The sequence below is a fragment of the Pangasianodon hypophthalmus genome, chromosome 26 (genome assembly GCF_027358585.1).
Source record: "Pangasianodon hypophthalmus isolate fPanHyp1 chromosome 26, fPanHyp1.pri, whole genome shotgun sequence".
NCBI lineage: Eukaryota > Metazoa > Chordata > Actinopteri > Siluriformes > Pangasiidae > Pangasianodon > Pangasianodon hypophthalmus.
The window spans coordinates 12,668,395-12,691,776 of record NC_069735.1 but is presented as its reverse complement, the minus strand read 5'-3'; the positions used below and the strand labels follow the sequence as shown (position 1 = coordinate 12,691,776).

At 38.4% G+C, this 23,382-nt stretch overlaps 3 protein-coding genes across 5 annotated transcripts; 2 read left to right on the top strand and 1 right to left on the bottom strand.

Annotated features, from left to right (window-relative positions):
* Nucleotides 1-557: 557 nt before the first annotated feature.
* Nucleotides 558-8,142, top strand: fgf8b (fibroblast growth factor 8b). The gene is made up of 5 exons (XM_034300265.2): nt 558-1,945; nt 2,063-2,099; nt 2,781-2,973; nt 7,159-7,265; nt 7,838-8,142. The coding sequence occupies exons 1-5, from the start codon at nt 1,914-1,916 to the stop codon at nt 8,111-8,113; spliced, it is 645 nt and encodes a 214-aa protein (XP_034156156.1). The 5' UTR covers nt 558-1,913; the 3' UTR covers nt 8,114-8,142.
* Nucleotides 8,143-11,228: 3,086 nt separating this feature from the next.
* Nucleotides 11,229-15,553, bottom strand: dpcd (deleted in primary ciliary dyskinesia homolog (mouse)). The gene is made up of 7 exons (XM_026932145.3): nt 15,424-15,553; nt 15,198-15,274; nt 13,962-14,042; nt 13,782-13,897; nt 13,561-13,694; nt 12,621-12,723; nt 11,229-12,264 (listed from the first exon to the last, which is right to left on the bottom strand). Exons 2-7 carry the CDS (start codon nt 15,259-15,261, stop codon nt 12,160-12,162), a joined length of 603 nt encoding a protein of 200 aa, XP_026787946.3. The 5' UTR covers nt 15,262-15,274; nt 15,424-15,553; the 3' UTR covers nt 11,229-12,159.
* poll (polymerase (DNA directed), lambda) lies at nt 15,472-22,928 on the top strand. Of its 3 annotated transcripts, none has more exons than XM_026932144.3 (9): nt 15,472-15,590; nt 15,943-16,077; nt 16,740-17,037; nt 17,335-17,449; nt 18,111-18,431; nt 18,745-18,918; nt 19,736-19,864; nt 20,799-20,967; nt 21,991-22,928. In XM_026932144.3, the coding sequence occupies exons 2-9, from the start codon at nt 15,969-15,971 to the stop codon at nt 22,350-22,352; spliced, it is 1,677 nt and encodes a 558-aa protein (XP_026787945.3). In that variant the 5' UTR covers nt 15,472-15,590; nt 15,943-15,968; the 3' UTR covers nt 22,353-22,928. The 3 variants fall into 3 exon arrangements, with proteins under 3 accessions (XP_026787945.3, XP_026787943.3, XP_053085972.1); XM_026932142.3 differs by having other exon boundaries at nt 17,332-17,449; XM_053229997.1 differs by having other exon boundaries at nt 15,497-15,632; nt 17,332-17,449.
* The last annotated feature ends 454 nt before the right edge of the window (nt 22,929-23,382 follow it).

The following is a 23,382-nucleotide window of genomic DNA, read 5'->3' as shown; positions in this document are numbered from 1 at the left end:
TCTGGAACTAATCACGCAGGTTCATTCTCACTCTCTAAAGAATGATTTATAGGGGCAATGTGAATGAACACCGATAATTACATTTTCTATACCAGAGAACAGCTGCTCTGCCATTCCTATATGAGCGCAAAGGTGTGAAAAGTTCCCTACTGCATCTCGAGCAAGACATGGGAACCGAGGTTTTAGACAGGAATTTGTGGCACCTATAGTGAACCATATTCCAGTTTGCCTTTTTTTCTTTAGGTGTTATTATTACCTATATAATTTTATAGCATTAATAATAAATATTTACATTTGATGCTCCTGATTGCTGATACAGGGTGAATAACTGTTAGGGACTTCCTCTAAACAAGGATTGGAAAAGATGCATGCCATATGTTATTGTCATTAAATGTCTCTACGTACAAAGCAATATATTTGCTACATCTACACAGACTGATATTAAGATTAACAATATTAAACTACATATTTACGTTCTTAAGAATGGGATCTGTTCATAGCATATGTTTTCCATTGTTCTGGTAAGTTATAGTTACACATCCAGGAATGTTACAAATCCAGATTTTGTGCTGCAGGGGCCATGAAATAATGTTTTTACTTGCTGTTAAGGAATGATAAGAAACCTATTTGCCAGACTTTAATAACGGATTACAATAGAAAAAGTTCTTAGTAGTATTATGGCATAAATATGAAACCTGTCAGATTTCAATACCTTTTGGATCGCTCCAGTACAGTTCCAGAGACTTGTAGACTCAATGAAGCTGTTCTGCTGGTTCCTGGGTGCCCAAGTGCTTAGTAACACATTAACATATAACATTAACAGTAACATGTATAAATTAATTGTATTTGTCTCCAAAACTACATACGTCTCTACAAAACACTATTTGGATGCACCTTAGAATGTCAGTTAAGATATTAAATTATATCTTGACATTAGCCTACAGTTTGTACAACAGCTGGAGGTGTAATATATCAAAAACTGCATAATGCAAAACAAAACATCATATAACATCGTAGGTTTTGTAGGCACCATAATATGTAATGTATTATTTGACATAGATGTCAGTTTATTACCGAGGCATTCGCATCCAAAACTGCTGCACCAAATGACATGAAAACAATGCAATTAAGTGAAGTGTTTGACTTATCTGTAAGGTTTTTAGACGTGACTTTGCTCCTCCTGCCTTTGCGTGCGCGCGCGCGTGTGCGTGTGTCTGCGTGCGTCTGTGTTCAGTGTCGGAACTTAAATGCAGAGAGCAGGCTGGTCCGAGCCGCACTTCTCTGCGGGATGAAAACCCGACTCCTGCGCATCATTTTACTTTAAATTGAAAGCGGCTGCACGCGGATCTTTGTTTTTAAAAATTCAGAAATGACTTTGACATGTATTTATTCAGTTCTTGGAGATTAGCTGAATTATAGCTGAATTACATATTAGCTTTGCCATGAGCAAATAAAAACAACCGAAAAATGTACACGTTACTGCGCGCTTATTTTACATGCAAACGCGTCTTCAGGATAGCGGATAAGATCCCTTCCGTTTTTTACAGTTTGGTATTTTCCCTAGTTGTTAATACGAATCAGATCACTGATTCACAGTGTCTGCGGTTTGGGGTGCAGGTAGTAATCCGTCTGAATGCTTGAATGAATCCGATTGAATTTTTTTTTTTTTTTTTTTTTTTTGGATTGTCCAGTTATATACGGTTGAAGAAGATTTGTTTCTGAGGGAATGATGGATCTCCCTCAATAGACTGTAAAATTCTGAGCTGTCAATTCAACTTAATTTGTAGTTGATCAGCAACGGGATATATTTTTGGAGGATATTTCCATCGGGACTAACTCTGTCCCCTCAGAAACAGGGAACTCATGAAGGATTTAAATCAGGAGCCAGACGCAAAAGTTTGCAGAATCTCACAATGAAGCTGAAATCTTCTAAATGGGGTTACCTGTAAGTAAATCTCGTCTTTGTTTTTTGTTTGATTTTACCAAATAATACATATAATTATTAGCTGCAACGATTAACAACCTTGCCTTTTTTTTTTTTTTTTTTTTTTTTTTTTTTTAGGTTAATCCAATTCATGACGCTAATCTTTTACACACAGGTAAGGCTGCAATTTTTTTGCTTGTTTGATTGTTTTGTGCAGGTTTAGGCTGTACATTCTTAATAAAGTATTGCAATATAAAAACTTTAGTTTGGGTTTGTGCAACGCAACTGTCACTGAAGGCACAGAATTGAGCCTATATTTTGTGCATTAATTCGATGCTATATGTGAGTCCAGTAAAGGTTTCTTACATCAAACATCTTGAAAAGGTGTAAGCCCCCACGCCCATGTAATGGTAATAGCATGTGGGTAGGACGCATGGCTGAAATGAAAAGGAATCGTTGAGAGAAACGGTGCATGGAGAGATGGGTGAAAGATCACTCAGAGGCATGTGATCTGTCCAAAAGCGCCCTACTCGCTATTAGGCGTACATCTCAAACCGCACAATAGTTCAATAAATAGTATCAAAACAGTGTGACACTGTGTAGCAACCCTACATACATATAGTATGCATCACATGAGTTGCCCCCTGGAGCAAATTAATGTACGATGCATTGATGGTATTAATGTAAATAAATTATAGCGCAGCATTGAATTAGTACCTTTATTCCTTAATCTTTATCAGGAATAAACACTGTGCATTTTGTTGGTGTTTTGTTTTCTCTGTAGTGTATTGTTATTGAATAATAAATACAAATCACTGAATAACCTGTGATTTTACGCGTAATTTCGTTACATCAGACGGCAGCAGGCCTGCACTCCGTGTCCGTGCCGAACTTCAAGCAGCACGTGACCGAGCACAGCCGCTTGTCGGACCGCACGAGCCGCCGGTTGACGCGCACCTACCAGCTGTACAGCCGCACGAGCGGTAGGCACGTGCAGGTGTTGAGCAATAAGAGAGTTGTGGCTAACGGCGAGGACGGAGACGTGCACGGTAAGAGCAACAAAAAGTCATCTTTCAATACCATTAAGTCAATACTACAGGTAGTTTCAAACGAAGAAAAATAAAAACATGACTAAAATCTACTCTAATCAGCATAAATTACACCAAACATGCCCCGATTAACATAGTTAAAATCTATTGAACGTGAAATTCACTAATAAATTAAACTAACACAGTCATTAACATATAGATTAACTGTAATGGCTATATGAACCCCCTGGGTTAATCACTTTTTTCTTTTTCTTTTTTTTCTATATTGCTATTGTTACAGGTATAATAGTTATAACTTGGTTATTACAATTATAAGCCTAACTCACAGGTCATTTAAATTGAATTGGTTTAAAATTATGTCAGTGATAGTAAAGTTGTTAATTTCCCAATCTACAGCTAATTAATACAAGCATAGCCTAAATAATGACAACTAACCAGATTTACAATAAAATTAGGAAAAGTGCTGTTAATAAGATATAGAAAAGTTCGAAATGTGCTGTTAATTAAAATGTGTCAAATCTTTCAAATCTTTTAACACAGTATAACAGTTTTGGTTTCTGTGGGTGGATCATTAAATACGATTGTCTATATTTTTCATGTATTTGAATACATGGACTATATGGACTACACTCTCAGTAGTCAGTACTAAAAAAAAACAGTAGTAAATTGTACCTGTCCTTGTTGTATCTTTCATCTGGAAATATAGATATAGTGTAGCTTTAAAAAATGATTTAAGGTGTATAAATGGACCATAATTAGTTTTTAGAGTAAAGCTTACACACTAAACCTAGAACCAGCTTCGGGAAAGATACAGTTTAGTATCCATTTTTTCCTGAGAGTGTAGCTATATATGAGGGGTTGTTAAACTTGCAATGGTACCCAATATACAGCATTTGGGTTAAAAACATGCAATGGCACTATAGTAAACATTCAATAATTAAAATATTCTGAACCTCTGGCTAAAACCTTCCTTAATTTGACATGTAGGTTTGTTGGAAGTGTGATATAATGGTTATTGAATGGCTTTAGTACTTAACATATTGAACTACACTCTCACAATGTCTTAAAGTTAACAAACTGTACTTTTCCTTATCACTGGGGTGGTGTCATAAAGCGTACATCTTTTGTAACTTCAGAATACACATTTAACGTGGAAACATTTCAAAATAATTTACGTTCCACCACTGTAAAAGCTAATTAAAGGTACCACATGTGCATTCCTAGGTCACAAATGTTCAGAAAACATGCACCCTTGGTGGTACCACACCAACAACCTTTATTTCTAAGAGCGTATACATGAATATGACTAATACTGAGCCAATTCTAGCTATATAGGAGAGGTTGTTAAATCTTTCATAGTTGGCGATTTGTTATGCTAAACCATGCAGTGGCACTATGCTAAACATTCCCTAGTTAAAATATATTCTATGGGAGGCTGGCTAAAACCTTCACTAACACTGTAAAAACAAATGGCTGTGAATTTTACAGTAATTCACTGGCAGCAGGGTTGCCAGTAAAGTACTGTACAATTCAGTACATTTTAACATTTGGCTGATGCGTTAAAAATGCAACTTATAATTGATGCAGGATACAACTGAGTTGAAAGTGAAGGGTCAATGCAATCTTTTAGTGCGAGTTAATTCAGTGGTAGAAGTGGCTGAATCCGTGGTTGGCTCAGTGTTTAAGGCTTTGAGTTACAGATCAGAAGGCTGTGTGTTCAAATCCAATCCCTGTCAAACTGCCATGGTTGGGTCCTTGAGCACTGACTCTTAACATTCGGTTAAGCTGTATCAGCCAAATGAGCAAATATATAAGATCATGTGTTATTTTATAATATTTAAGATGTTACTGCACTTCACTGTAAATGTGTTTTATAGTTGTTTACTGTAAATTTTACGGTATTTTACTGGAAGCCCTGCTACTAGTGAATTACTGCAAAATTTACAGCTAAATTTCTTTTACATTGATCTGATATGCAGGCATGTTAGGAGTGTGAAATACTGGCTAATAGGTTCCAGATTAACAAATATCAAGGATGGCTGTCTTTATCTTTAGGCAAGTAATTGACCTATTAGAGTAGCAGGGTTAAACATTCCCTAATTACTCTTCAGTATATTAAATCTTGACTAAAATGGCTAAAGTTTATCCTAATTTGTCCCAAAGGATTTAGCTATAAAGTAGACTGCATATTTTGAAATGTCATATATATGGTTTGAATGTGTGGGATCTTGGGAAAACCCGGCTCAGTCTGGAAAACACATCAGTTACTCATCTTACCTCTGTACCTTCTTAGCTAGACATTTCCTGAGCAGCTCTCTGTTGAACAAAAATGGAGCTGGAGGATGGAAAGACGAATAATTTTCTAACCTTGAGACAAACCTTTGTGCTTTAATGTGTGAGAGAAAAAAACATTATATGGTTTATGCATAAAAAGACAATGTTAGCATGAGCTTCTCAACATGTAGGTTATAATATGTGCTAATCAAAATAGCTAGGTTACACTCGTAGAAGTGGTTTATTCCACAGAATAAAATTTTATGCAAAATGTCCGTTATGTTTATATATATATGTATAAAGGTTTTATAGCTGCTGTAATGCACCTGTTTTAACTCCGTCTCCTACCAAAACAGACGTCCTGAGGTAACGAGTTAAAGTCACCTCGGTGTGTCTCGCCATCTTTCCACTTCGACTCCCTTTTTTTTTTTTTTTTTAGACTCATTTTATGAGTCAATTTCGTCGCTTTATAACTCAAAGTAAGAGTACACGCTTTTAAGATATAAAGACATGAGGTGAGGTCAGCGTCGTCCTTTTAGCCCCTTGTGTTTCTCCCATTTCGCCTTTCTGAGGTACAGACAGAGCGCGCGCTCACGTCACCACCTGTCACGCCCAATTCGTAGGAAACTGTAACCTGTGAACGCGATTTAGTTGAATTTCATAAGTAAAGTTGTAGGAAAAGCTTGAGACACCGACACTTGCCCGCCACCGTCATCTTAACCATTCGCCATCATACGAGTTTCATAAGAGTTTCGTACGAACTTGCCAATGCACCACGAGCACACACGCGCACACCAACATAAAGGAAAAAAAGTCTGTCAGAAAGAACCAAAATGGAGAACCAGTAAAAGGCTTGTGCACTCTAACGCTTTAAATGGTTCTTAAGTTTCCCTCAGGTGGAACCCTCAGATGATTTCGTTCAGAACAAAAGTTCCAAAAGGACTATGCTAGAAAAAAAAAAAAAACATTCAGAAAATATTTGTGAAACCCTTTTTTCCTAAGTGTGTATAAAATTACTGTTACATTAGCTTTGAAAATCTTGTTTTATTTTAATCAAATTGCAATTTTGCATAACTTCTTTAAGACAGCGGTAGATGATTTATGTTATTTGCCTAAAAAGCCTATAGGAATGAAGATGCTTGCTGAATGAGGATGGAGCAATGGGGAAAGGAGTGAACATGAGAAACGTGGTCATTTAAGATATCTTAAGCCTCTTAGTAAATTCAATAGAGATCCAAGTAAAAGAACAAACAGGGCAATCCACGTTGAGAACACGTCCATGTCCAGGATACTGAAATAAATTTCTGTGTATATCGGTGCTATTTTATAGGACTATTGAAGTCCTCAGCTTTGCTGATCTGCCTGAGGTTCAGCTCCAAGGGAAATTGAAGTATGTCAGTGTCTCAGACTTTATAAACTGCCCTGCTTAGTGTAAATTCACATACACAGTACACAGGTCTTCTTCTTGGTATGTGATGTAGATGAAATCAAAAAAGCTTGATAAAGCAAAATCACAATGTCAAATTGTGTAGCATTATTGAATTTAACTAGGTGTAATCTTGCTTTGTATCACAAACCACTAAATTTGTTTTTGCCCACTCTTATAATTGAAAGGGTAAATTGATGAATAAGATTTGAATTTTGATTTGATACAATTTGTGGAAACTAAATAAGATTCCCACGTTTTCATTTCCTTTTCTTTATAAAAATTCTGATGTTGAAATTATCTTCTTGAGTTAAACAAATTCTTCTGTAATTCCTCTCAAAAATAATTACTTCTTCAATATATGTATGCTTTATAATATTTTGGATTCACTCAGATTCAGAGTATAATATAAAGGATAATAAGGATTGTTTCATATCTGTCTAGACACAAAACCTGTTTGTAATTGTTTTATTTGACATTTCCAGCCAAACTGATTGTGGAGACCGATACGTTTGGGAGTCGGATTCGTATCCGCGGAGCTAAGACAGGCTTCTATATATGCATGAACAAGAAAGGAAAGCTGATTGGACGGGTGAGGCAAATGATTTTTTTTTTTTAAAGTGATGCAAAGTGCCAGTTTTGTGTTGTTTATGTATTTATTTTGTATGTAATATTAGGGATGACATTAAACTGGTGTTGTATACCATAATAGGAAAATCTATATCAGTGTCACAAAAAGAAAGAAAGAAAGATATATACAAGACATTTTAAAGAATAATCATTCTTTTGTAAAACTCCCTAACAAAATGGTTTATTACCTATACAATTGCTGCACTTTTATATTCCATGTAGCCTCATCCTTTATAAAAGGTAAAGTTGTAAGCAAATACTGAAAAAGATGACATTTGAGTTGTATGGTTAGCACACCTGGAATTTTCTAACCACTCCACTCCTACTTCATAGACTTTTTATGCATTTTCTTTTAAAGCAAACATGCATAAAACAGTAATATAAATGTCTTTGAATTCTTGAAACCAGTTTGAATTTTTAACAAGTTCTGAGCACGTCTCTTTCCTGCCTTCCACAACACAATAAAAACCAGTGCAGCGGAATAACAGTTTTTTAACTTTATGTCCTCTGAATGTTTCGCTGTCCCTGTTCCAGAGGAAGGGTCATGGCAAGGACTGCATTTTCACTGAGATCGTTCTGGAGAACAACTACACAGCACTGCAGAATGCCAAGTACAAAGGCTGGTACATGGCATTTACACGTAAAGGCCGTCCACGGAAGGCGACACGCACACAACAGCACCAGAGAGAAGCTCATTTCATGAAACGCTTTCCACGGGGACACCTGCTCACTGAGCACAAGCCCTTCGATATTGTCCCTTATCAGCTCAACAAGAGGACTAAACACAGCCATCGGCCTAGTGTCAACTAAGGATGCCCACTGACACACACACACACACACACTTGTTTATATATATATATATATATATATATATATATATATATATATATATATATATATATATATATATATATGCACATGCACATAAGCAAGAGCGCTAAGCAAGGACACACATCTTTAAAAAGACCTCTTGTACAGTAGCTTGAACAATCAAACTGGATTTTTGTGCGTATCTTATTTAAATGCAGAGTTATGAGACTTTATTTGACTTCTGAAGAGACCGAGCTTGGACTGCTTCTTAGCTATCATTTAAAAAAAAAAAAAAGACACAGAAAGAGACTGTTCTCAAATCAGCTTAATATGGAAAGGCTCCAGAAGCCATTGGTTAAATAATGTGCAGTTTATCTCTGGGAATGAGATAATCACACACAACAAATACTCTCACACATGGCAGCTATGTTGTTTTAAACAATCCCATTCAACAACAAAATACAACAACCTCTCTGGTGCACTTATGCAGATTTGTCTATGAAGTCTTTTGAGATGCATCCATCTCCTTTCCATTGTCTATATTGAATATATATTTTTATCAGAGGAATTTTTAAAAGTGAGGACAGAAATATTTATTATAGAGTGTGTATTAAATTTCTGTAAGTGTACTGTTTTCCTTTTCATTTATAATGAGTGCCATATGTTTAAATGTATGTAAAATATAGATTTTAATTAAATTAATTCTCAGATGTCTTTTTTAATATCTTGCATTACTCAAAGTATGAGTATATTGAATCTATGCATAATTCAATGTTTTCTCGTAAATTCCACAAGCATCTTTTTGGCAATGTGCTGCATGTGTGTGGGCGCCACTAATAATAAGAGAACAGCAAGTAGAGGTTAAAGTTGAAAAGCTCTGCTTGGGCAAATTAGGACTCAGATTCCTTTAGAGACAAGGTATACAACAGCAGTGGTCTGAGGAAAAAACATACAACAGACATACTCAAGACTATTCAATAGGTTTACCACCAGGGTAGTATAGCTGTTGTTTTTTGTTTTTTTGGCCCTGGCAAGCTCAGCCCCTGATGAAAAACAAGAAGCCTGTGAGCCCCAGTTAACCAGGAACCAATATCTGTGACTGGCCAGGCCTGATTGAATGTGCTCAGCAAGTGAGACTGGCCTTTGAATGGTTTCGGGCCTTTCGCTTCGGGAGCGATGAGGTCAACGCAGCGTTACAGGCCAGAACAAAGGTTACCACCACGTAGTCGCATTTCTGTGAGCCGCACACCGTAACCCTCTGATCAAATGCCCCCTTTGTCGGCCAGAGAGAAAAGGAACATGTTGTACAATGGCAGGGCTCGAATAATGACACAAGAAGGGGTCAGCCATCACGGGAAAAAGGAGAGTGGCATTGCATAAGGGAGGGAGGGGAGAGGAAGAGAGAGAGAGAGAGAGAGAGAGAGAGTTTCAGGGGTGAGATGAGGCAAAAGGCTCTAAAAGATGGGGGAATGGCTGGGAAGAGGCAAAGAGGGATGCATGAGGTTGAAAAGGGGCAAAAGAACGAGTGTCTCTGGTGAGGCAGCCGAGCATGACTGCTGGGGCCTCGAGACAGGGAGGGACAGAGAGAGGGAAAGGAACAAGAGACACTGGACAAAAATCACATCACCCTACTGCCTATTAGCTTTTTTTTCTTTAAATCTTCCCACGACTTCCAATTTATCAACCAGCCCTAGAATCTCTCCGTGTGCACAGCCCGATTGTTGGGAACATTGAAAAGTGGTGAAACTGGGGCTGAGCACCAACACTGTGCCCATTCCATTCAAGAAGGCAGATCATTCATGCTTAATGCTTGGAAAAAAAGGATGGACGGTTCAGTCTGGTTATGAGCTGGAATCACACAACTACGAACCATTAGATGATTCATGTGTCAACATCATGTGAAATTTCTTCTTGTTCTAAATACCAGCAAATAAGCCCAATGTTCCTATGCCTCAGGACACTTGGTTTAACATTTCAAAAGGAAATGTCTACAAAATCAACCATTTGCAGCAAACAATACTAAAAGCAGAAATTGAGCTTTCCCCATAACAAGCCCACACCAGCATGGAGGCTATAAGTGTTCCGCATCCACCCAGAACTGGAGATGAGCGTCAAATGCAGCCAGCAGGCCAGACTTCTTGTCCCCACATTGTAAGGGAAGAAAGCTATTGGCTAAACGTTCCTGTGTTAGACACTGACTGGAGGATCTAGAAGAGCCTCTCTCTAGGCGGTCATTAACTCCTAGACCTTCTCAATCTGAACGTTTGCGTGTAGAAGTTTCAGAATACTCCATCAAGCCAAAGATTTCCCCTGGATAATAGGAATTGGTTCTTTCTGGAAAATACAGCGGCTGGAAGCTAGGGCGTACCACCTTTTTGTGCAGAGGGAGTACACAGAGATGAGGTCCGAGCCAGGAGCCGCTCCGTTCCTGGAAAGCTCCAATGGTGTGTGCAAATGTTTGGACGCTAGAATGATTGTCAACACCATAGGGATAATAATGCACAGCGGGTTCTGTTTTTCCATGGACAAAACGTCGCTTGAATGTGAAAGATTTTGATTCAGTGCCACATTCCTGCATTCTTCTGTTCAAGCATAAAGAATCTGGAATCTTTATAGTGAAGCTGATAAAGTCAGTTTGATAAATATTATTGCCTATTTACTCAAACAGATCTTTTCACTAGTTTACATTATGTACACAAATAATACATTTTATTAAAGAACAGTTTTAGTCAACTATAGCACTGACGCTAGCCTAGAATTGGATGAACACCTCTAAAACTGTACTAATATTATTTGTAGAAAAACAGACCTAATTCTGTTAATCACATTTGATTTGTGGCTTTTTATTGTTCTTGGTATTCATGAAAACATGCACTATATAGTTCAATGTAATAATCTTTTAGTGCAAAACTCACAAGTCTGATAGGCCTAGCTCAGAAGCAGAATGGAGAAATCCCTAGCCGAGATCTCCTAAAACAGAGAATAAACACACAGAGAATAAACTGTAGTCTTCAGTCAGATCAATGCAAGGCTTTGACAGTGTTGTAGGTCTATAGGAACTAACCAGAACTATCACTCTCATCAACTAATCAATTACTAGTAATCCCACTCAACACACAGGGCTAAACTGACATTTATTTATTTGTCAGAAGTTTTTCTTTATTCAAACCTGTTTACAAACATGCACTGTAGGTCATCTTGCTTAAAGGAAGCAGCCTCCCTGAAACAGATTAAATATGATTATATTGAAATATTTCTGATGTACTTAATAATTCTGCTGCTAATTTTGTTGGTTGATGCTGTATTTTTATTATTCCTGTAAGAAAGGAATGTTCCACAGGAACATTCCTAGCAGTTACAGTGGTGTTTAATAGGAGAAAAAATGTTAAACAAATCTTAAACATAAGAGACTTTAGGCAGAGATGAAGCAAGAGGTAATTCCCACCAGCGCCACTATCAGCAGGTTGTGAAAAGGCATGTGGGTCAAGTAGGAAACTGTTAACCAAAATGAAAATTTCTATGAAAGAAGATAAACTAAAAAAAGTTTATTACAAAATTGTATTATAAAATAAATCATAGACGCTACTGAAGATGTTACTTTTAATGTTTATTTGTTCTTTAAGAATCCCACAGAGGCACTCTTCTAGGCCTTGGATTTGGCATAAATTTAGCTAACGTAACCTGAGTGACAACACAATACACAGGCACTTTTATTGGGCATCCATGGTGGAGAAAACAAGGACACTGACAATGTAATACAGCTTAAGGGAGTAGCATTACACAAAACATATGTCACATGGCATAAAGAACTGAACTATAATTCTATACATGCTGTACTTTATTGATGAGATAAAATTCACATTCACTTCAAAATAACTGCACTTTGGAAATAACCAAAACATCTATATACAGCCAGGTGCTTTCATACTTCGTGCTCAATGTACAAAATGCAGCTTCGTACGGGCAACAAAAAGCACAAACCCTTCAAAAAAAAAAAAAGGCGCTACAGACAGATGCACATAACGCTACAGACAGTCCACACCAGTTCACTGGGTTTTACAGTCCACGTCTCCTTCATTTGTCCCCTTCAGTTTCTTCAGTTCCCTCATCAGCTCCTGTTCCAGGCCCAAAATCTCTTTGGGCTTCTTATACTATGACAGATGTGAAAGAAATGCTTACAAGAGCAGTGAACACAATACAAAAGAAGCGAAAGCGGATCTAGTACGAGAATAAAATGGGGTTTCCTTCACATGCTTGTCTGAAACTGGCTCTCACTAAGCCCAAGTGGATTCTTCATAATCTTTTTTTTCTATTTTATATACAAATGGTCACTGCTTTATGCAGCTATATGGACTACATCCACAGAATTTTAAGAGAACTGGGAAAAAAGAATAAGTGGGATCTTTTTAATCACTGTGATTCCACTTTTTGAAAATTAGAACCTACACAAAGCAGGGGTGATTAAGTGAAATGGCAGGTGAGGGATTATAACAGGATTATAACTTACGCTGATGATTAAAGTGTTGTTGGCGTGGCTGAAGCTCAAAACCGAGCTCTCTAGAGGCAGCTGGCAACGGTCAAGATCTGGAAGATTGAACTTCTTATAGTACCTGGGAAAGGAAGGGACAAATAGAAGGATATATTTAAAATGACAAGCCCACAAACCTTCGCAATAGCTCCGCCTATGGGATTATTATTGTCATTACATGCTCTGTACATGAGTACAAAGCACTGAATCACTTTCAGTAACTGCCTTTTCCTGATCAAGGTGAGCCTATCCCATGAACACTGGATGTGAAGCGGGAATACACCCTGTATGGGATGCCAGTCCATTGCAAAGCACCATGCACACACACATACACACAATCATTCACACACACAAGCAATTTATCATAGACAATCCACCTGCTTACATGTTTTTGGAAGGAAGGAGGAAACCAGTGAATATGGAGGAGTATAGAACAGATAAGCAAAACAGTATATATATATATATATATATATATATATATATATATATATATATATATATATATATATATATATATATATATGTATAATGTTTAAATATGTATTTAAACATGTTTGCCTTAATTCATTTGGCAAAAATGATTTAAAATGTTGCATCTTATAATTCCAGGATTTAGCTGAGTGCCACAGCAAGTAGAGCTGCTGCCTCATAGCTCAAAGAGTCCCAGTTCGATCGATCCTGAGCTTGGGTTACTGTCTCACACATTCTCCTTTTGTACACGTGTGTTTCCTCCTCCCACCTCCCAGTAACATGCCAGTGGGTGGATAGGTGACTCTAAAATACCTCTGTGTGTGAATGAGTGTGTCAGCGTGTGTGTCTTCATGGTGCCCTGAGATTCCCGGAAATAGTCTCTGGATCAACCGCGACCCTGAATAAAGTGGTTACTGTAGATGAATAAACAAATGAATTGTGAAGTTACTTTTTGTTTGTTGTCCGGATGATACAGCAGCGTTCCAGAGGTTCCACCGTGATCTTATAGGTGTCTACGGGGTACGGGATGTTACGGACCCTCCACTGGAAACTGGTCTTGGTGTCCTTGCGCATAAACACTGGCTACAGCAGCAAAGCAACATTAAAGTCATATATTAGGTAGGTGGAGCTGATACAAGAACAACATGATGTAACTTGAGAACAACATACATTCGAGCTGTTCTCTTTTATTTCTCCTGTCTCTGTGAGGTTCGATCCCGTTTCACCCACTTCCACCTGCCACACTCCTTGTCCTCCAAGTCTGGTCTTAGAGCGCAACCTACGTGCTGAAAAAATGAGATCATTAGTGAATGATGTTTTAAACTAAAACAAAGGTTGAACTTTACTTACAGAGAAGTTCATCTGTCTTCATGTCATATTCTTCAGCCATCTCAGTACCATCTGTAAACAAGTAGTGCACTTTCCTTTTTCCTGTAAAGAGAGATTTTATAAATATATAATTCCCTCAGAATATAAAATAAAAAATAACAGCTATTTCTTTCCACTGAACATGTTAGCAAGAATTTAGACGTCAGTAAGCTAAGATTTGGCATCTGAGTATATACATAAATATGAGGCATGTACACTATATAGCCAAAAGTTTGTGGATATCTGCCCATCACACACATATGTGCTTGTTGAACATCCCATTCCAGATTTAGTCCTCACTTTCTGTAATAATAAGCTCCACTCTTCTGTGAAGGCTTTCTACTAGAGTTTGGAGCATGTCTATGGGGACTTGTGTTCTTTCAGTCACAATAGCACAAGAGGTTAGACACTTATGTTGGGCGAGGAGGCCTGTTGTGCAGCTGGCATTCCAGTTCATCCCAAAGGTGTTCAGTGGGGTTGAGGTCCGGGCTCTGTGCAGGACACTCAAGTTCTTCCACTCCAACCTTGGGAAACGATGTCTTCATGGAGCTCGCTTTGTGCAAAGGGGCATTGTCATACCGGAACAGGTCTGGGCCTCTTAGCTCCAGTGCAGAGAAATCTTAATGCTACAACATACAAAGACTTTCTATACAATTGTGTGCTTCCAACTTTGTAGCAACAGTTTGGGCAAGAAGTACATATGGGTGTGATGGTCAGGTGTGTACAAACTTTTGGTCATATGGTGTATTTATGTTACTATTACTGAATAACAAACTTTTGATTCATTTTATGAATCACATATAAATCAGCTAACCGCTAGGTTTATTTTTTATTGAACTAACATGTTTTGTTCACTCAGGAAGTGATAAGGAAACCAGGTCATTTAATTTAGTTTCCCAGTAGAAATATCGCGATATTTTACGACATTGCAGTATCACTTACGATATTACTGTCCTCATTATTTTTTGCTTGTTAAGCTTAAAGTGTACTGTTTCTAAAACGCAGTTATAAAAAAATATCAAGATTTAACATGCTGACTCATTAAAGCACCTCACAAACTCTCAGAAAATTAAAAGAAGTTAGCACGCGCCGCGAGCTGTGTGGTAACACCGTGCTGCCTTTAAGCTAAGTCGTTACGTCAGGGTCTCTGTCTGCTATCACTAATATTAGCAAATGTTTAAAATATTTTACAGCAAAATAGCAAGAATAGCAAAATACCATCTGAGATCAACGCCGTTTTCTTAGCAGCCTTCAGGAGATCTGACCAGCACTGAACAGCCATCTTGCTGAACTTCCTGCAACACAACCACGCGAAGGGTTTCCATAGAAACCAGGATATTAAAATATTTTTAAGGCTAAATATTTTCTTCATTTTTTAACACATGGCATAATTATATATATGTATATTTAAAACAATATCACCTTTTTTGGTTTGGTTACCTACCTCAAAATATTTTAAAAATATATTTTTAAAGTGACGATGACCCGGAAGTGATCCTTTTAAACGTCTTGTTTCTCTTCTTGAAGGCTGTGTTGTGGGTATTTCGGTAGTTGGGGGTTTTCAAGAAAGCTGTATGGCGGATATGTGGGGAGAATAACACATTATAAAACGTGAGAAGCTGGTTATTTTAAACGCAGTCACCTTTCTGAGAGGTCTGATTCGTTGTGTGTTTCTAGCTAGCCAGCTTGCTAATAATAGTATCTCTAGCAGACTTGGGCAATACCAAGTCTTAATGTGCGCACTACTACACTGAGTAGCATGCCATAATAAACCTACAGTTCTGATTTTACACATACTGATTAGTAAAGAAGTATGCAGTTTTATACCGAACAGAAATCAGAGCCAAATGCGATTTATACTAGTAGTGTAAGAGACGTAGAGGTTTTGTGTAGTTAATTATCTTTCTGCACTAACATTGCTATAAAGATATTTTTATATTTTACATTTCTGTACTGATATTAGGGAATCTCACTTGTCACTTACTCGAAATGGAGACTCACGGTATTATGAAAGCCTTCCCAAAAGTGAAGAGACATCGGCCACATCAGGGTAAAGATGCTCCCCCAGTCAAGAAATCTCCGAGTCAGCCTATTACTGGTAATGTAATTTACTGCATTACTCAAATGTGTGCAGCTATGGATAAAATCTTTCATTCATTCATTCAGCTTATCCTGGGAATACTGGGTGTGAGGTGGGAATACAGCTTGGGTAGGTTTAAGTCACTTAAGCTGTAACTTTAAGTTCAAAGAGTTGAAAGTGGAGACTTCTTTCAAAAATACTAAATAAACATCATGTCACAGAATGCTTCACCATAGGATTCATGATACTTCAACAAGTATCCAATTTTCTGTTTATGTGGAGAATCTGCCAAGTCCCTCTGTCTACTGTAGAAACAATAACATATTAAAACACTATATATTAATATAAACCTTGCAGCTGGAACCACTGTCTGGAGCTGTGCTGTTAGAGAAAATTAATCAACACCTTCTGACCAATCAGAGCTGAGCTTTCCGACAGCACTCTAGTATAAATGCCAATATCACAATAATGACTAAGCGATAATTTATTCGCAGCTAGGCAGATATATCAGTGTTGTGTGATGTAAAACCCTTATCACAGGTTTCATACTGATGTTTTGTGTTGAATAATATCATGTCTACTACAGGAGCATTTTATAATGGCTACGTGTGTTCATCTGGAAGGGGTCTCATAGGACGACGATTGCTTGCTGCTATTCAACATCTGTTTTCCACTTTTAGGGAACGTATTTCAGGGTGTCTGCGTCCATATAGTCCCTGCTGGCATAGGGAATGCCCGATGTGACATATTCCAGCAGCAGATCGTGCAGAATGGAGGCCAAGTGGAAGCTGCTTACGGTCCCAGCTGCACGCACGTGGTCGTGGACGAGTCGGTGGACAGGGAGCGAGCGTTGAGGCTGCTGAAGATGGAAACCCTTCCCCCTGCTGTGCAGCTGGTAAAGTGCACTTGGCTCAGTGCTTGCATCTCTGAGAAGAAGTTTCTGAGCACAGAAGACTACAGGCTTCATCCATGCAACCGGTATTTCTGATTATTATAATTATAAATCTGAGTATACTGTGTACGGCATCAATGCAAACTTGAATCCCATAAATATATTGTATGCTTTTTTGGTCCTTAAACCCCAAAACATCAGTAACACAATGTCACCATTTAATACAGTATCAGAATTCAGTTGGCACTTGCTTTGAAATATAACTGTCTATAAAACCAACAGAGCTCAAATGCTATCACTGTGTGTGAAGTACAATTACACATTGGTTATATAATATGAAGATATTTTTTAACAGTTGCTCCTTACGTGCTCTTTGTCAGTAGTCCTCAGGATGCTCCCTCTGAGGAGCCAAAGCAGAATGTTGTCAGCCGCATCCCTATTCCTGAGGAAAAACAGCCACCGGATCACAAATCAGCTCAAGATGATCCAGCTGACGTGGTAAAACCTCTGCAGAATCCATCAGATGGTTGTTTGTTTGTTTGCCTATTTAATTTATCCAGTGTCTCAAAGCGGAAATGGTGATCAAGGTTAAACTCCTGTTGTTCAAATCATCATGTCAGGGAATGTTTTGAGTTATTCAGTTCATTCTGAGCATCAGCAAAATTTATTGCAAAAGTAATTTAACAGTTAAAAGCTTGCCACGTCCTACAAGTCAGGATATCCTTAATCCTATTAGTGTGCAAACAAGTAACTTCATCGTGATAGATATAAATAAGTTTTTATGTAATTTGGCAACAGTTTGAGAAGGTCTGTCGTGAAACAGAAAGGTTTAAATGATTAATCCATTTTGGCAACCCTGATTTTAACATAACCACTTCTTCTGTATATGCATATATGGTTTACCCTGGTTCTATCTTTATTGATTTGGCATGAAGAATCCATAATACCTGAATGGAAGTAAATACTGATAATAGTGATAATAGCATAGTAATTCATTTCTAAGGCTGGTTTACAAGGACTTGGTTTTGAAATACCACTACTAAAATCAGATCACCATGTTTTTCATGAAACAAAAGCCAAAATCCGATCCCAGATCAGCACTCTTTAGTACCTAATTCAATAGACATGACCCACATTCTTTCCTTTTCATGCTCCACAGGTGCCTGAGACTCAGGAAGAACCTCTAGAGGAAGACGCTGTGTCACAGAACGATTTGGAGGCTCTGATCAGTGGGGTTAAACATGATTCTGGCGCTTCAGGTGACACGCAGAATGTATCAGAAAAGACAAAGGTGCTGGGAAAGTGGGTGTGTGCCCAGTCGTCTCAGACAAAGAGCAAGAACCACAACAATCACATCACTGACAAGCTGGAGCAGCTAGCCAAAATGTACACACACACAGGTGACAAGTGGAGGGCGCTAAGCTACTCGAAAGCAGTTAATGCACTCAAGAGCCATCACAAGCCAATCTCTTCATATGAGGTTAGTGAGAGGACAGTGTTTAAGCATGCCATAAATTAAGCTTTGTGATTTGAATTTATTTCAGAATATATCACAATGTGGCAGCAGTATAATCACAAAACTCATTACAAATTACAGTGCCTTGCAAAAATATCAAAGATCCAGATGTGCAAAGCTGGTAGAGACCAATATTAGTACAATACCCAATACTTGTTTGCTGCATCCCTAGTTGCATAAGGAACCACTGAGCTTATTTCAAATGTGCAAGATACAACTAATTCAATGATACAGTGAGAAAGGCAAGTATATACACCCCTGACCTGAATGTTATCAGGAAGCCTGTAAGATCCCAGGCATCGGCAAGAGCATGGCCAATAAGATTGTGGAGATCATGGAGAGTGGGCACCTGCGGAAGCTGGACCAGTTCGGGGAGGCCGTGCCCATCTTGGAGATGTTCACTAACATCTGGGGTGTTGGCTCAAAGACTGCCCAGCTTTGGTACCAACAGGTAAGGAGGACTGAACAAAAGAGCTCAGCTTCTTCTGTCTTTAGTGATCATAGGTGCTTATGATAAATAGAAGAAGGTGATATAATAATGAAAATTTTATAGCACTATATTTGTGGCATGCTGTTATAATTATCAGTGAGAAGGTGGTGTTATTTTCCTACAACAACCTGTCTCAAAGTGTCTTATTTCTCTTATACCACAGCGTTATGTCAGCGATTACAGGTTTACAATTACAATTTAATTATTAGAGAACCACCCTTCGTACCTTTGTCCATTTATAGTTACTTTTAAGAACAGAGGAAGAGCAGCAAAACAACTTAGGTTCCTGTGCAGCTTGTCATGTTACCGAGAAACCAGAGTCCTCCATCTTGAAGACTTTCTCATGTCAGAAAACCTACAGCTTTATTTCTGACTGTGACACTGGAGACTCCTCTCATGAATGCTAAAGAAATATTTCTTCACAGAAAACTTATTAACCATATCAACATTTTTTTTTTCTTTAATCAATCGTTCATTCTTATAAACCTTTTATTTGCTTTGCAGCCAGAACCAAATGAATCAACACCAGTTACAATCATTAATTCAGCAGCACTGTGGTGTATTTTATGAAAATGTGATCTAAAACTGACAATTAGAAGACTTGTTTGGTTTAAACCAGCTACCAGAGTCATATAGAAAATGACTGACATGAAACAAAAACCAGTCTGTCAATCTATTATTATTGGTAAAAAAAAAAGGCCATCATCAACCCATGAATGAAACCCAGGTCACATGTTTTAAAGTTTGCCTGACAAAATCTGTGTTCTGATCATTTAAGGGATTTCGTACGCTGGAGGATATTCGCACCAAGGTCACTTTGACTCACACACTGAGAATTGGCCTGAAGCACTACGACGATTTCCTTGATCGGATGCCAAGAAGCGAGGCAGCCGCCATCGAGAAAACGGTCCGTAACAGACTTCATCGCATCCCAGTTCACGACATATAGTTATAGTTATATAGTTCATGTCATAACTATAACCATGCCATGAGGCGCAGTTATAGTAGAGAACTAACTCTAAAGGAAATGACCATCGTCATCCTATCAAGCCAACATGCCATAAGGGAGTATTCAGCTCTATATTACCAATACATGCTGAGCTGTTCTAAACACTGGCACATCTCTCAGTGTAATGTGTATGTAATAAGACAAAAAAGTTTGTTCTGGCTAAGAGAGGACTGTCGATCATTTTTGGCGGCTTGATGGTGAAACCAGAGGCGGCGAGCGTGTCTGTTATCCCTGAGGAGCTTCTGAAAGTTGGCGCATCATAAGTCAGAAACTCCCTTTGCTCTCTGGCTGAGCCGAGGCCCGAAGCCAGTTGTTTTTCTTATAGTATTGCTTGGTTTTCCCTACTCGGCTAGATAGAAAGTACAGATGAAGAAGATGAGGATAGCATGTGTCTTATTGTTCTGACAGGATGATATGTAGTGCATGTAACCTCTCCTCGAGCAGGTTCAAAGCCTAAATGCTGGGAGGCAGGGAGCAAATACAGAATATAGAGAATAGGCCATGTAATCTCCATCTCCAGTAAGGGAGCTTAAATCAGCCTTAAATTATTGACTTTCACATATATTTCGCTTAGTTGTTATAGGACTCACATTATATGTGTGAACCTTCACATATATTTTTTGTAGCCATCATCACTGAGAAGTAATGTGTGTTTTCTTGGATGTTCCCTCTGACATGATGCCGCATAAATTTTCCTTCTTTCAAAGTTTCAACCAAGGCAACTGGTGTACTATAAGCATTAATCGTTAACCCACTGTCAGTGCTGTTGTACATTGCTGCAGAGGGTTCGCATACGGCCATGCATTGGGTAAGCAGTGTTTGTGATTGACAGGTGAGAGAGGCCGCACACAGCGTGAACCCAGACCTGCAGGTGGTGGCGTGCGGCTCGTACCGACGTGGGAAGCTCACATGTGGAGACGTGGATGTGCTCATCACTCACCCAGATGGCCAATCGCACAAGTGTGTCTTTAGCAAAGTGCTCCAGATCCTCCATCAGAACGGTATGCTTACACTACATTAGTGCGTTCAATTGGAGATACATGGACAGTCGTAAATCATTTGCTTGGTCTACATGCTCCAGGTTTTCCTAGTGGTTAAAGAAACTGACCATGTTGACCACATTAAAGGTTTACTCAGCAATTTTAAAGTGCCCCAGAAATCAAATTTGGTGTTTCAGGGCTTTTTGTATCTTTGTGTTATAGAAACCAATACAATACATCTATATTTAATATATCTAAGAAAACAACGCAAAAAAAATATTTTAGAGTTGTTCCTGTTTTAATTTTTATTATTTAATACTTTCAGGAAAGCTATTAAATTGTTTTGATGAGTCATCCTGTACTAGTCTTGTGTTTGTCCAATTAAATGCGCTCTATAATGTCTGTGACCCACCCCTTGAATGCCGTCACCCTGACTTCCTGTTTTAAAAGTAAATGTCAATATACAGAATCAAATCATGGCTCTCAAACCAAAGATTTCAGAACTTTTTTTTTTAATTTGGTGAAGTTCTTCTCACATTCCAGCAGATCCATATTAAAATCTATGTTCTGAGAAGAAACTCTGGTTTCTGTGGTGTCTCAGGTTTTGTAAAGGCAAGACAAAAAACATCATGTGGACAACTAACATCCAACCGATCAGAACAAGGAAGCATCTTTACTTGCCTGTCAATCTTGTTCATTGCTCCGCCTCTTAGATTAGCATTAAGGCCTGTGTGTGCTGCTGTATTTGATTGGATTTTGAGTTTCAATCCCATTAACTTACACATACGCACTGGAGTCAGTCAAGGTAACTGTACCAGCTTATAAACCCAAACATTTCACCATTCATTCAAAACAAGGCATCATCAATTCTGCCAATTGATTGTAAATGTAAGTGCTTGATACACTGAAACCATTTTATGTAAACAGGAAGTCAGTCCTAAGTTGTGAATTGATGTGAAACAAGTTTTAGACATTCAAAATGACTAAAATTCTTAAGAAAAAATCAGAAAATCTGGCTCTTAGCTGCTTATTTGAATTTACCAGGCTTCTTGACTGACGATTTGGTGAGCCACGAGGAGAACGGCGAGCAGAAGAAGTACATGGGCGTATGTGTCCTGCCAGGCCCGGGTCAGCGCCATCGGAGGCTCGATGTCATTGTGGTGCCACAAGATGAATTCGCATGTGCTCTACTCTACTTCACTGGCTCGGCCCATTTCAACCGCTCCATGCGTGCACTCGCCAAGACCAAGGCCATGAGCCTGTCAGAACACTCGCTGAACACCGGCGTGGTGCGCGAGCGTGGCGTGAAGGTGGTACCAGGTTTGCCACTGAGCACGCCTACTGAGAGGGCGGTCTTTGAGCATCTGGGCATCCCATACAGGGAGCCTCATGAGAGAGACTGGTAGCAGGACACATCAAAATAGGATAGGAATGAAAGCATGTACTAGCTACTGTACTTCTCAATCCCAAAGTTATATTTTAATATTTTTATATTTTAGATGTAAAAGCAGAATGGTGCAACACATGAGTTCCCCATAACTGGGATTGACAACTGCAGCTGTAATGCACTGCAATGCATTGACTACGCAATAATAATTATCCACCCTCTGAATGTTTATGTAAGAAAAAGTTTTTATCTCTTTATCTTAAAACCCTATAAACTACACCATATAGATGAGAGATGAGGGCACTGATCCTTGATCATCACTCTTTTTAACTATGGTCCCAGATACTGTATGTATTTATTGTGCTGCTTGATGCTGACATTTATAATGAGATTGATTGTAATGGACATATGGATGAAGAAAAAATCATGTGAGTGCAAGAATGTGTGAATGAGGTCCAGTTTTGGTTACCTTATAAAACAGCCATGGAGCACTCGATTGCCTCAGCCTTGCCAGGTGACTTGAATTGTTTTTAGGATGTAACACTTTGTATGGGATATTTCCATACTGCAAATATTATTAAAATATTGCAAAACATGTTTTGATGTTTTAGTTTTCTCTCAACAATATACAGTACATGGCATCTGCTAAATTAAGGTGTTAGCAGACCAGAAATAAAAATCCATATTAAGACTCTAACACGAGTCGATTGATGGATCGATGGCTGAGTCTCTGCTGTAACTCAGCAGAGACTGTATAGCTGCATTGCATTCTGGGAGTTTGAGTCAAATATTTGCAACGCGTCTCCATTGCTTCTATGTTGGATTTCTTATTAATATGACCTTGAACGTTACAAGAAGTCAGTGAAAATTTCCTCTTTTATTAAGAGCCATTGCAACTTTTCTAGTAATGGTACCCTGTGACGTCAGAGCGACACACAGCTGACGTCACACAACTGCTAACTTATCACAGGACTGTTGAAAATACAGCACCTGCCAACAAATTAGCACTCTGCTAACTAAGCACATCACAGATATTTTTGCATAAACAT